The following is a 13,814-nucleotide window of genomic DNA, read 5'->3' as shown; positions in this document are numbered from 1 at the left end:
AGATATTCAGGACTACAGAAATAGTCAAGACAAACGACGCAGTGTTGCACAACTACTAAAACAGATCTAATGAACAAAGGCATGAACCTGTACGGGGGCCACCGGGGAAATCCGCCCCCACTGACACCACTGATGTTCTCTTCTCTTGATTTCTACGATACAGCTCATACTGAGTCTCCCCTCTGATTCCAGTGTCTTTATCGTGTGCTCTTTCTCTGCTGACATTCATTCCGTAAGGCTCCGTAGCGATACGCATCACCCTGTGATAGAAGATGAGCATATTGATCCAGCAAACTACACCTACCAGAGTTATAGCCAGCACCATGTGTCCATCCAGGCCATTTGGTCGATCCAAATGTGTACATATATGATGTTGCATGCTGTGATTTCTTTGTAATCGGCCAAAATATTCTTTTTCTTCTTTTTCCGCTGAGTGGGCAAAGCGCCTTGTGTTGACTGGGCCCCTCCGACAGCGACTTTTGCCCCCAGTTCCGACCTTGCTTGTGTGTCTTCCCTGAGTTACCTCTAAAAACCGCTCACACGTGAAATGGGGCAGCTCACCTGTGGTGAGCGATGCTGTAATGGGCTCAGAGGTAACGTCGCCCTGTATCGTGATCAGACTGACGGTGTACTGGGTGGAGGGAAGCAGCCCCTGGACCTGTGACCTCATCTTGGAGCCGTCCAGCGTCACCTTAGAGGTGTCGGTCCCATCTGCGGAGCTGTAGCTCAGGATGAAGAGGTCAGCGGGCGGCGCCGGGGCGCTCCACGCCACCAGCACCGAGTCTGAAGTCACCTCTGACAAGTAGAGGTGGGCTACGGGCCTGATTCCTGGAGAAACAGGGAGGCGGGGTTAAAGGTCACCGCAGAGTTTTCAAGGACAGGTAAGAGGGTCGAAGAGGCAGCAGTGAAAAAAAAAGAGGAAAAGACAGCTGCGTAACATCTGCCATCGTTACTGCGATGACAGACAAGCATGTCAGTGATGGATGGAAGCGCTCCTGGATGGTGTGATAGATGTTTATAATAAAGTTAGTCTTGATCTTGATGAGGCGGGTGAGAGTCACACAAGACCACATTCAAGTGATGATTTTAAAAAAAGGCCAAAAATGAGATTATCCGCCGTAAAGATGAAGATGTGATGGGACTTTTTACAATAAGAAAAGAGAGAAATGACGATGACGATGATGATGATGATGATGACGATGATGATGATGATAGGAGACGAGTAATCCAAGAAACCAATCATCCAAACAAGGCTTTGTAGCACCAACGGTGGTCACATGACTTGGCTTTGATCGTGGATGAAGCGATGAAGTGAAAGGAGGGTCCACTTCATTCGATGGCCGTGCTGCTGGTGGTCATGATCAAGATGTTGTTGATCGAGGTGACTGTGGGTTAGCGGTTCCCAGAGGCAAAGTAGAGTAGGTCATATATTAATCACACTCTCCTCCCCCTGGTGAGGCACTCACCTGAGCGCCGGCGGACAGATGTTGCCACTATGGCCAAGTGAACAGTGGATGAGTAGATGACAGGTAATTCATTATTTTTTCCCCCTGATTCTCTTCATCTGTCTTTAGTAACATTCTCTCGTCTCTCCTCACCGGATGGTTAGGGGGGCGTTGCTTAAGAAACGACAGCGATCCCAATAATGATGAAGACGATGGCGGTTGTGGCGGTCACAGTGGAGATGCTGACAGAGGTGAAGAAAAGCGTGACAGATCTGCCACCTGGTAAGCCTGTGCCTATCACTCTGACATCGTTCCTTTGAGCAACTGATAATCACATCGACCTCCCTGCGCAAGTAACAAAGGAACCAACTGCAGTGGGTAGATTGACAGACGATGCCACATTACGCCGAGAAGCTACACACGAGCTGTTGTGATGGTTGTTCTCAGGGAAACAGCAACGCGTGTGCCTGAGAGAACGAGGCGTTTGAAAAAAAATCAGCACCAACGGAGTCGCAAACACATTCGGATGCAAAACAGAGGTGCAATTAGGGAACACTTGTAAAAGCACATTAGCTGACGTGAATACTTTACCTCCCCTAATTGCTTGTATTTTTTTTGTGTGACTCACCTTCCCTCCTGCCACACTTCAGTTCATTATAGCCAATGTTAAACTTCATTACGCGCCACAGCCGTTAAAACGGCTCCCCAGCGTTGTGCAGCAAGATGCGGATCTTTAATGTCTCCACCTGAGAAACGCGCTGCGTGATAATTGAGTGGATTGCACGGAGGCTGTGCTGCAGCCCTGAGCCTTTCGGAGAGTTCACATCCAGCCGGTGCAAAGACAAAGACGAGGACGGAGGCAAAAATAACAGCGTGTACCTGTTTCAGTGCATAACGCGCCGCTGGACTCTGTACCTGTGAAGGCGTCTATGGTCGCTGCAGTGCTCTGCTGCCTTCCTCTCCTCGCTGCCACCGTGACGGTGTACTCGGTCCCGGGCTCAAGGTCAATCAGAGTGGTGGTGGTAACGTCTTTGGGCACATTCAGCTGGAAACGGACGACACGGTTTACGAAAAGGGAAACAGGATCGTTATGAATGAAATCGGAAATTCAATAATCTGGACACGACCGTATAATAAAAAGTCATGACCTTGATTAGATGAGCATTGGACGTCTGTGTACAGCACGAGCATCAATCGGTTCAATTCTTTACCTCAGCAGTGGTGCCGGAGGAGGACGTGTAGGTGACCTTGTAATGGTCGATGGGGCCCTGGACCACGCCCCACACCAGAGTGATGGTGTTGTCTGTCGAAGCCACCACAGTTAGATCCATGGGCACGTCCAGGCCTGATTTAAAGGAAAAACAACGTTTAAGTGATGCAACCCCCCCCTGCAGTGTGTTGAGCACATTAACACATTAACAGTGTTGCTTACCAACCTGAGTGGGTGCGTAGCCACACGGTGAGGTGACGATTTTACATTTCAGTAACCATCCAAATCATCCATAACAAATGACTGAATTTGACAGTGGATGAGATCTTCCCTTCTTATATTACACAGCACGTTGCTGTGTGTGTATAACAGTGTTTGCTTTGTCTGATCAAAAGTTAGCACTTTTCCAGTTGCAAAGAAAAACACTGAGCCAAAGCCCCACAAAATAGCACAACATAGTTTTACTATTATGTTGTGTTGAACTTAAGCCTTTATTTGTTACTTACTTTAAAGGTGTATCACGCGCGTCATTTATCGTTACAAAGTTGTGTTTCGGTATGATTTCTGCATGCAGTTATATTGGCTCTCCTATGGACTGGTTTATACTGTAAATTGGGTCAATAGAAACATTTTAATTTATTGAAATGTCAGAGATCTGCTCAAACATTGTGCACATTATGGCAGAAAAATATGTTCTTCTGTATAACTGCTCTACAGCCTCGTGTTTGATGCAGCAGTGACATCAAAAGCACAGACGCCACTGAGAGAAATTAAGAGTCAGCTTCTTCCTCGGTATTTACATAATGATCCATCGTCCTCCATGTTTATTCTTTTTGAATTAGTTTTGTTCTCATGATTCTGTTTTTCTCTCCTGCAGCAATGACCCAACTTGCCACAGCAGCATCATCAATGTTTAATTCACATTGGATCCTCTACTACTACTGCAACCCTCAATGTTTGCGCAGAATCTTGTCAAATAGACTTTTGGGGGGGAAAGTTAGATGAAGACGTTCAACTACAATCCACTGTCAGTTGAAATGATGCTTTTGGCTTTCAGCAACTCACCCTTAGCACAAAGAAGATTGAAGAAAAATTATGTTATCGCTATTTTGCATTTTCTAAAGTCTAAAGAGAGTGTGAAAAATAGTGCTTGTTCGTTAAACGAATAGAGCCATAATTTGGTGCAAAATACTCTCAGCCAATTAAAATGATTGCAACAGGAGGAAGGATGCAGTTGACAGAAACATTACAGAAAAACCTCCTGCACTAACATTCTAAACATTTTTTTTCTACCTCTGCCAAATTACAATAAAAATGAAAAAGGCCGATGAAGTGCTGAGGTAAAAAGAGGAGCATAAGCAATTAATAGTATTCAATATTACAGCTTGAAATTATGAATGAAAACCGCTGTGAAGCTCCAAGTCTAAACGTGAATCCACTCACCCGTCCTGGCGTTCATCGTTGCCGGGGCGCTCTGGTTGCTTCCCGTCATGGCAGAGATGCCGATGCCGTACTCGGTGCCCGGAAGCAGGTCTGAGGCACAAAGACACAGTCGTCTAACACAATGATACAGCGGAAAAAGGTTTCTCACAACATCTCAAATGACCTCTACATCGGGGCAGGAGGTCAAATTTACATGCCTGTGATTTCTGAAGAAACATTTCATTTTTTGGCCAACACCTTAATTGATCAGTTTTAAATCACTTCAGCGGATCTGCGGACAATCAGGTAATGAGGAATAGGAATGAGCGAACGGATGTGACAGAGATTATTAGTACAGAGAAAGCGAGAGTGACAGAGAAGGAGTGAGGGTGGTGACGGCATCGATCGCCGTGGCCCGACAGAATAACACCAGGACCTTTTGCTTCCATTCTTCCGCCGGCCGTGCCCTTTCCAGCACCGTGGCCTTTCAGGGGGAAGAAACCCAACAAAAAACTCCCAGCTGACCCCTCCTCTCTGACAGCCTCTCGATACGCCCGCAGGACAACAAGCATTTAAATAGACACAATCAGAATCCCCGTCAGCCAATTGTTAGCTGCCATGTAGAACACGAGGGCCCAGCTTCTTCAGGACACATCTGATGCACTGCGATTATACTGAAAACTAAGTGAAACTTCTCCGTGCTCACCTGTGAGCGAGGTCTTAGTGGTGGTTCCCTCATTGCGTGGTACAATGACTTTATCATACAGGTCTCCCGCTAAAGTGCTGTACACCACCTGGTAGCTCTCCACCTGCATTCAAACACATACATATAAACACTTATTAAAACAGAAGGACAATTACTTCTGTGCATTCTCTGTATTCGAGTTTACCGAGCTGACAAAAGTGCTAGAAACAACTAGACGAAGAGTTTAGATAACTGGGAGTAATAAAGCCCACACAGGTGATGCAGGAAGGGTCGTGGAGGATTGGAGAATGTCCTTGGATGTAGGGCAACTCAGATGTTTGATGATTTTTTACAAAAGAGACATAATTATGATATTCTCAGTGATAAAAAGGCTACACAAAGTTGTGCTGCGATACCGTGGAGGCTTTGAAGTATTTTAGGATACTCCACTAAATGTGTTTGAATAATAAACACAGTAACCTTCTGTGTGCCACAATATAAAAAGCTTCATTAGTCCTGCGATAAAAATGTACTTCGGCAAAAATATTAGTGCATATTTAGCAAACTTCACTTAAAAGAACAAAAAGTTCTCATTTCACTTCAAATGCTCTTTATGTAAAATCCTAATTTAAAGTAATACAAATTGTTGTCAAATTGTCAGTAATGTCAAATTGTCATTAGATTACTATACGGTTGAAATAATTAAGTAAAAGTACACTGTACATGGATATAAAACGAGTAAATAATAAAAGTAAATGTACTTAATTACTTACTCTTCACTGTCAAAAGCTGTAATTAACTTGGTCAAGGTCAAGATCATAAACTGCATCAGAAAAAGGCACTTTCACAAAGTATGTATCTAAAGACGACACAACAAACTTTGTCTCCCACGAGAAATCCCTCAAATGGGTTTAAAGACTATGCACGCTAACAGCCAATGCTATTGGAGCCGGGTGGGATTACCTCGGCCTCGCTGTTGTCCCATTCGATCTCCAGGCCGGTCGAGGTCTTGGACACGAGTCTCAGGTTCTTGGGGGCATCGATCTCTGAGAAGAACGATAAAGCTGACAATGTTGGGGAAACTGAGACCAATTCTCAGGGGTTGCAAAGAAGCAAACATCAGTGGTTTATTAAATATCATCTGACACAGATACATTTAATGCTAATTACCATAGTTCATCTGTATTCACAATGATATCATTCACTGTACATTGCATTAGAGTTGCTAAACTTTGATTACCATACGGATTCCACATTTAATGCACTTTCTTCTGCACAAACAAGACCAATAATCAGCCTGAACAGATGCTCACTTATTTCCAATATAAAATCCCCTAAAACCGTTGCAATATAAAAGTAGTTCTGTCTGGATATATAATATATTTCTGTTGTACAATATTTCATTCATTTAAAGTGGATGCTTGTTTTTATTACTGCTTATTTGTAATAGCTTTTGATCTTGTTTGGAGCTCTATGTCTATGTTTGCCCTTTAACCTTTGCCGCTGTAATCCTGTGAATTTTCCCTCTGAGGGACTAACAAATGAGTATCTCCCTTCATCTTCTATATGAATATATGAATAAACTCTTGGTCTGCTCGCTGTCGGACCTCACCGGTGGTAAATTCGGTGGAAATAGAGCCGCTCTCGTTTCCCTTCCTCACTCCGCTCACGGACACCTCGTAACGCGAGCCGGGACGCAGAACCTGCGGAACAAAGTAACAACCACAGCACTGTTTAGCCGGTGAAATCACTTCACGCCGATCTTTTCTGTTTGATGTTCCGACACAGACGGAAGGCAGACTCTGGGATCAGACTGTTTAACAAGCACACACACACACATCATATTTATGAGTACAGTGTAATAACCCCGAAGCCAACCCTTAACCCAACGATAAGTAACGAGCAATGGTTTCCTGAGTCCACGTGTCTGTGTATCCGGATGATCCGATCTGCTGAACTGAACACACACGTGCCTCCACTCACCTGCAGCGAGTACTGGCTGAGTGTGGGCTGCAGGCGGAAGGTGGTCCGGGGGCCCTCTCCCCCCACCAGGCCGTAACGCAACACAATCTGGTCGATCTTGGCTTTCGGCGGCGTCCACTCCACAAACGCCACGGTGTCCGACACGTCCCGCACAATCAGGAGAGTAGGGCCATCAATCACTGCGGGGAAAACAACAACGTGGAAAGAAGAAGACTTATTGAGTCCTGCTGCGATGTTTTTAAACTCGCCTTCTTTTGCTGCGACTTTCGTCGTAGTGGTCTTGTGTTAATTTCTGATTGGATAATTAGTGGTAAGTTTATCAACCGATTTGGGGTAATTTGCCCTATCGTTGGGAATGTCTTTGTTTTGATATAATCAACGTGATCTCCAAAACCTGTTCGTAAAAATGTGTACGAAAATCTTGAACATACAAATTGGTAACAATACAGAGGAACTGGCGGTGGTTAACCACGCCCCCTTAGTGAACAACATGGCGGACCATGTCGGATTCTTGAGTGAACGTCTCTCCGCCATGTTGGATTTTTTGAGGGGGTCAGGGTTAGATTTGATTAGTATTGTATACTTACAAGTTAACATTGATTTCTCACTAGAAACGCAATCATAACACGTTTATTTTACATGGTTAGTGTGTTTACGGGGCGCAGGTCCCCGTTCACTGTGAATAGGGTGACGTCATCAGTTGCAGTCCGTATTTATTTCGTATGTATCACTACGAATTTGTATGTTCAAGATTTTGGATTTTAGGTTGTGGAGATCAGGCTGGATATAATCCCCTTAATGTCACAGGAGACAGTGTTTCCCATATTTGTGGTTCGTGATCGCTTCAAACGGGTCCATGCGACCCGTCTAACCAGAAAACCAAAGGTTTGAGGTCTCATCTTTTGAGATTTGAATATATTTTTCGGATATTCAACAAGACGCTAAGATAGGTCTGAGATTAAAAAAAAAATACCATTCTGCGTGGAAGAGGTGAGCCAGAATCCATTAGAATATTGCTGATGTGACAGAACGCTTGGTGCATACTTTGCGTTCGGACACATTTCGATCCGTATGACCAGGGAAGCTAAAAGGAGAAGCTGTGCGCAGCGGTAGATTAGTAGATTAGTAGTATCTGAAAAAGCTGTCCACCAACAACCGAGCATGTGAAAGCTTATCAGAGCACTCAGAGACAACACGCCTCGTCCGCGTGAAACAAGAGCTGTGATAAAAGCTTCTCTTTACCGATTGCTGAAAAACAACAACAAGCAATCGCACGTGATCCGACGCTGCGTTAAAGTAGTAAGCGTGTCACCCGCAGGCCGAGTGGAGCGGCGCCGGCGGTAAGCGGGCCATTGTGTTCCCTATGAATCAGGACTTTTTCTTGATGTTTTTACTGCAGTTTAATGGGGCTCAAAGCTATTACTTAAATGACGGTTATGAAGTTTGCACAGTTTATGATGATGCATTAGCTTTTGAATTACCCAAATATGTTTTTAAAAAAAAGGCTGACGCTCGTCATTTGATGTTGAGGGACATTGGTTTTAAACGTTAAACGGCGCCGTAGCAGGCCAGGAGAGCGTCGCTGTCCTCTGCTGATGGCTCCGCGGGGAACATGTGTAGATTATGTATTTCGCACACTGAGCAAACAAAAGCCAGAAAGTCTTACTTAAAGCTTTCAAAGACCCAAATAAGTCCCGCGCTAAGTCTCGGTCCACCCCATTCCTTGATGCATTAGAAATCGGTCCCCTCGGGTGTCGTCCCAGAAAACGTCCTGCGGAAGACAGTGGCGAGAAGCTTCTCCCACATGGGCCGTCCTCTCCCTGGGGTTTTCCTCCCCCTCCTCATCGCGCCCACTGACTGAGGAAGGCTAAATCTCATGTCATGAATAATTGAGTGACGTTTAATTTGTCATTTCGTCTTGCTTTATCCAATGAGGTGTCCTGCAGTGGGCCTCCGTGAAAAATTAATGACAGCGCGCCATAAATGATTAATCAATACTTAATTACAAGCAGAAAAAAGAACTCAGACTTGACAGGGAATTGATGGTGTTTTGACTGTAGACCTCGTAGCTTGAATTGTTACTGACAAAGTTTGGGTTGGATCTATTACGGCTGTCTAGTAATAGTGACACAGGGTGAGGAGTGGGGGCAATATCTCAGTGAGCTTCATATCAGGGACATAAACGGTGGCAGACCAACAAACATGTCAGCGTGACTCTCACTGTTTTATGCCCAGTAATTTAGCTGTCTGTGTGTGTGTCTGTGTGTGTGTGTGTGTGCGCATGTGCGAAGAAGCAGAGAATCCTGTGCTACATTTGGTACTAAAATGGTAAGTCAATCGCTGACTGTATTAAATAATATTTTAATGTATTACCTTTGTTTGTTCTAAAATCTTGCTATATTACATTTAATATTTTCCACTAAATGAGCAACAATCAGTCGTGTGTGAATTCACAGCTACCCTAGACGTGTGGGAAATGTGACTGTACATTTTGCTTTCATCGACCACGCGTATGACATACATGTTAGGACAGTAGCCGTGACTGGCTGGCTTCGCCCCTGGTCTCGGAGCGCCACCAGGTTGACGGTATACTCCTCCCCTGGTCTCAACCCGGTCTGAACAAAGGAAGTGATGGTGCTGGGCAGCTGTGCAGTCATCCCTCCATCATTGTCCTGGGCGGGAGACACAGAGATGGAAGGAGCATGTAGAGTTGTTGAGTAAAATGCCAGATACCTTAAACGTCTCTCAGTAGCAATAAGGGATCTGGCAGGTAACCAAATACCCCCGTCGCTGGGAACAAAACGGTGACTCGTGCAATTGAATTCCGTGCAGTAGATTTTCTAACCTGTATGTACATATTTTTACCGGTTATAAATTGTTTTGGTCGGTTCAGCGTATCTGTTCAGCATGCTGTACATATGCTACAGTGGAACTTCTCGGCCCATATTCTGCAGAGGCAGCCCCCCTTTTTTTTTGAAAAAGGCCTGTCACTCATCCATATGGAGCGCCTGCTATTCCCAGCTGTTCCCAGGGAGCCGGTGTTTGCACATGCACTTCCTGCCAACAGACAAATGTTACACCTACTGCTCTTCCAAGGTCCACAATAGCCCGCGCTAGGAGACGCTCATGTTAAAGCAGATCACACAGCAGCTTGCTGCTTTCCTGAATCAAAACTCTAATTACAGATGTAATCCATTTAATCACCTCAGCTAAATTACCCGGCTGGGCAGTAACACACGGCGGTAATGTTCCAATAAGAATTGGTCTTCAATCTTAATAATAACACGGATGAGTGCAAAATTATACAAAACAAATCGACAACGGTACATCTACTGCCATCTCGCGTGTCAGTCGATGGTCATTAGCGAGCGGTAACCTGCGGGTCCTATAAGTGAAGCCAACGCGGCGATGCCATGAACATGCATTCCTTCTAATAACCATCAGTGGGTGACTCCTTTGGTTGCGTAAATGAGTAATTGAGTAATACATTTAAAGAGGATATATATTCTCAATCTCTAGTGGAAAGTCTTCCTCAATACAGCATGTCGTTCTTTCTATGATCTATGGTCCCATTTAGAGTAGAATTGAGGATGGTGTGCTTTAGGGCGTGGCTACCTAGTGATTGGCAGGTCATTACCACAGTGCTGTGTGCGAGTTCACCTGTGTTTCGCCTCACATCTTTAAACACTTCAAAGTGGGTTTTCAGTATTATAAGTTGTTTGGCATGTGAGTTATTTTTAACCCACTTGATTTATTCAACAAGCTGCAGCCTCACAGGCTCAAATAAGCCATAAAGATTGATTTTTCAGTTACTGCCTTACACGGTCTCGTCCTCCCGGGAGTCAAGGAGGGAGTCACAAAGTGCATCGGAACACTGTTGAAGGCATTTAACAGCAGGTGGAGTCACGTAGCGAACGCATGCTTCATGTGAAGAGAATACTGCATACTTGCACTGGTGCAACATGTCTCCTGACCTGTTAGCTTTGCACATTTGCTTGACTATTGAAAAACTATTTATTTATTTTTTTTAATCTTAAAAGGGAGCTTTCAGGAAACTATAAAAGCTCTTGAGTCACACATGTGATATAAATCTACTGATGCCAAAATATGGCTCTGTATACTATTCATGTACCACAAGCAGAGTGAATTACATGTTTTTCAGCTATAAATTCATATAAAATATAACAATATGGTGTGGTATAGAGTTGTGCTATTTTATTGGAGCTGTTTGTAACCGTGTTAGGAGAAGGCCCTGCCTCACCCACCCTCCCTCTGTTTCCCTTTAACAGAGGAGGGAGGTACGTCTTTGTTTGCATAGACCAATACTTTCATGCCTACTTCCATTACAAGATTGTCAAAATTCACAATCCCCCATTGTTGGATTTAATCCACGGGCGGAGGGAGCGCCAACCCCTAATATGATTTCTGCCACGGCTTGAGCGAGGGAGCGGGCGGAGGCGTGGAGCGAACCGGGAGGAACATTATCAGATGAGGATGGAGAGGTGAAGGAGAAAGGAAAGGACAGAGGGCACCTCTGGGGTCGCAGACGAAAAGAGGTTGGAGATTTGGACCAAGATGTGGAGGATGGAAAGTAGAAACAAGAGATTAGGAGGGGAAAGGGTGGAAGGATGGAAAGTGCTATAAGCCAATAGACACAAAAGATTGGGAAGAAAGGGAACGGAAGGGAAAAGGCAAAAAAATAAAATGATGAGGCCCACTGTTTATTTTGTACTATTCAGACAGGCTCTATCCTTCAAAAGGAAATAACACGAAAAAAGCATCTTAACATCAGATTTGAGGTCGGACCAAAGGATATCTCCCCCGAGAACACCTTAAAGGAGAAAACCAATTACTGTGAGAGGGCATGAGATTAGAGTGCCGTGAGTACCTGAGTTTACAGGGGGAATTAGAAAGAAAAAGCTTTTCATTTTCTGGCTCTGGACCTGCGATAGTATTACGAACAGTTATTCTTCAAAATGGTTTAATGGCTCATCCATCTAATAGCCAATAAGCTTAAGACAATCCGCTTGTCTAATTTGGTATGGGCTTCAAGTGGAGCGAAAACCCCCAAGAAAAACCTAAATCAGCCAGTTATTTTTCTTTCTACATAGAAATTCGAGTTAATTTATTTATAGAATAAGTGAGATTTAAAAAACAAAACGTTTTTTTTCTGACGTTTTTTGAGACTGACAGCAAACACAGACTGACTGTGTCTGTCCACATGTTCACACAGCTGTACTCTACCTTGGGGATGAAGCTGATCTCCCATCCATCGAAGGAATAGTAGAAGGGTAACCACTGGACCTCCACTGACGTCTCTGTGATGTATTTGAAGACCAACCCATCTGGGTTGGAGAGATCTGGAGAGGCAGCCAGAGACATGTTATTGTTCTTCAGTGACCCACACAGACCACAAACCACCTCTCTGTCTTTCTCCTCGACATTTTTCTGTTTCAATCGCCCTGAAGTTGCACAAAATGATGAAAATCTGCTTAAGCAAAACAAATAATCAACAAGCTGTTATTGTCTGCATAGTACTGATGATAGTTATATGTAAAACTCTCGCAACATTAGTTCAGTAGTTTGAAACAAATGAGACACGTTTACCAAAGTGCTAAAATTACTTTTTTTTTTACCAGCAGCCACATCCTCATAAATCTTATGAGAAAATTACATTTTTACATTTCATAATGAAGTTAAGCAAAGACAACCCAACAAATCAAATCGCATTTGAAAAATGGTTGCATCAAACCTAATTGCCCCGAATTGACTTTATAACTCTAAACTCTGCTATCACTGAAATGAAAAATCACTTCTCTGTGAAATGGGGAATAATCTTACCAGCCGAGACTAAAGTATCAGCATGTAGCCAGCTGATGAAGAGGGGATCAGATAGTCTGTACGGCGTTTATTCATTCAGAGGATGGCCGGCATGTTTTACCAGCCGATCCAATGACCCTCCATCAACACCAGCCAGCGGGTACACGTCCACAAGGTGGTTTTTTTTATAAGTGACATCAAGCAGGTGTTACAGTTGGCAAAGAGGAGCAGGTGCTATTCTCACTCTATTGACAGAGAAACATCTTTGAGAGGATTTAACCCCAAAAAAAGAAAAAAGGTGATAGACGGGGGGAGTGTGAGCGGCTGCGTCCTGTGAGAAGGCATGCGCAGCACACATTTGAGTTATTACATTTATGTACGGTCAGACAAGCGCTTCAGGGCCCTCGGTGGGACACGCTTCAGGGCCCCCGCGAGGCCGTTTTGTGAGAGCGGGCCGAAGGACTGTACTTACAGGTGGAGACGGTGACGCTGGCAGGGACGCTGATACTGTTGTTAATGACGGCAAACACGTTGATGTTGTACTCCACGCCGGCCTCCAGGCCTGAGATAGTGTAGGCGGTGGCATTGCCTGGAATCCTTATCTCCAGTTGCACACCTGACAGAGAAGACGGGTTTAAAGATAAACTGCTGCATGGAAGAAGAAAAAAAGAAGAAGCTGTGGATGCTTTTAGGACATTTTCAATCAACTTTAAAAGGACTACGCTCCAAAGGCCAGTACAGCTGCGCACGTACCTCCGGGGCTGCTGGGTGTGTAGGTCACTAAGAAATCTGTCAGCACCACAGACCCCTCCCACTCCACGTCCACCGTGCAATCGGTCACGCCTCGTATCTTCACGTTCATGGCCGGTGCCACTGGTGAGACAGAAAGACACGACTCATGACTAAACTGATGCTGGTTTGTGTGGGTGCGTTTTGAAATGATATTGCTAAAATAAACCACTATATCAGTGCGGGGGGGGGGATTTGAGTCTAGTTTACTTGACACATGATAGACACCGGTCCATCTTACACATATCTGCATTTACATATTCCAATTTCCTGCGTGAAAGGATCAAAAACCCATTTCGATATTGAACCCGAGTGAGCAAAGCTCTAGTCTGTGAGCCAGTGACAAATGAGAGCCAGGCACTCACAACACGAAATATCTGTGTTTCGTAAGGCAAGGACATTTTATTTGTACAGCACATTTCAACAACAAGGCAATTCACATAAAACCATTTAAAAAAGC

General features: G+C 44.4%; 1 protein-coding gene across 8 annotated transcripts in view; it reads right to left on the bottom strand.

Annotated features, from left to right (window-relative positions):
- The window catches only part of tnr (tenascin R (restrictin, janusin)), a 115,378-nt gene that overhangs the window by 28,142 nt on the left and 73,422 nt on the right, over positions 1-13,814 (bottom strand). For 2 of the 8 annotated variants that reach the window (XM_040170698.2, XM_078098635.1), the window contains exons 8-19: positions 13,319-13,438; positions 13,038-13,181; positions 11,990-12,105; positions 9,267-9,417; positions 6,746-6,924; positions 6,375-6,465; positions 5,726-5,808; positions 4,784-4,886; positions 4,099-4,188; positions 2,657-2,790; positions 2,361-2,490; positions 562-828 (exon numbers count right to left, since the gene is read on the bottom strand). In XM_040170698.2, coding sequence (XP_040026632.2) covers positions 562-828; positions 2,361-2,490; positions 2,657-2,790; positions 4,099-4,188; positions 4,784-4,886; positions 5,726-5,808; positions 6,375-6,465; positions 6,746-6,924; positions 9,267-9,417; positions 11,990-12,105; positions 13,038-13,181; positions 13,319-13,438 — 1,608 coding nt within the window. Of the gene's footprint in view, positions 1-561; positions 829-2,360; positions 2,491-2,656; positions 2,791-4,098; positions 4,189-4,783; positions 4,887-5,725; positions 5,827-6,374; positions 6,466-6,745; positions 6,925-9,266; positions 9,418-11,989; positions 12,106-13,037; positions 13,182-13,318; positions 13,439-13,814 lie in introns of all 8 variants that reach the window. The other 6 variants (XM_078098633.1, XM_078098634.1, XM_078098636.1 and 3 more) reach the window with 3 other exon arrangements.

This window comes from Gasterosteus aculeatus, chromosome 3 (assembly GCF_964276395.1).
Source record: "Gasterosteus aculeatus chromosome 3, fGasAcu3.hap1.1, whole genome shotgun sequence".
Classification (NCBI taxonomy): domain Eukaryota; kingdom Metazoa; phylum Chordata; class Actinopteri; order Perciformes; family Gasterosteidae; genus Gasterosteus; species Gasterosteus aculeatus.
Note: the sequence above shows the minus strand (reverse complement) of the source record. Positions and strands in the feature narration are given on the sequence as shown.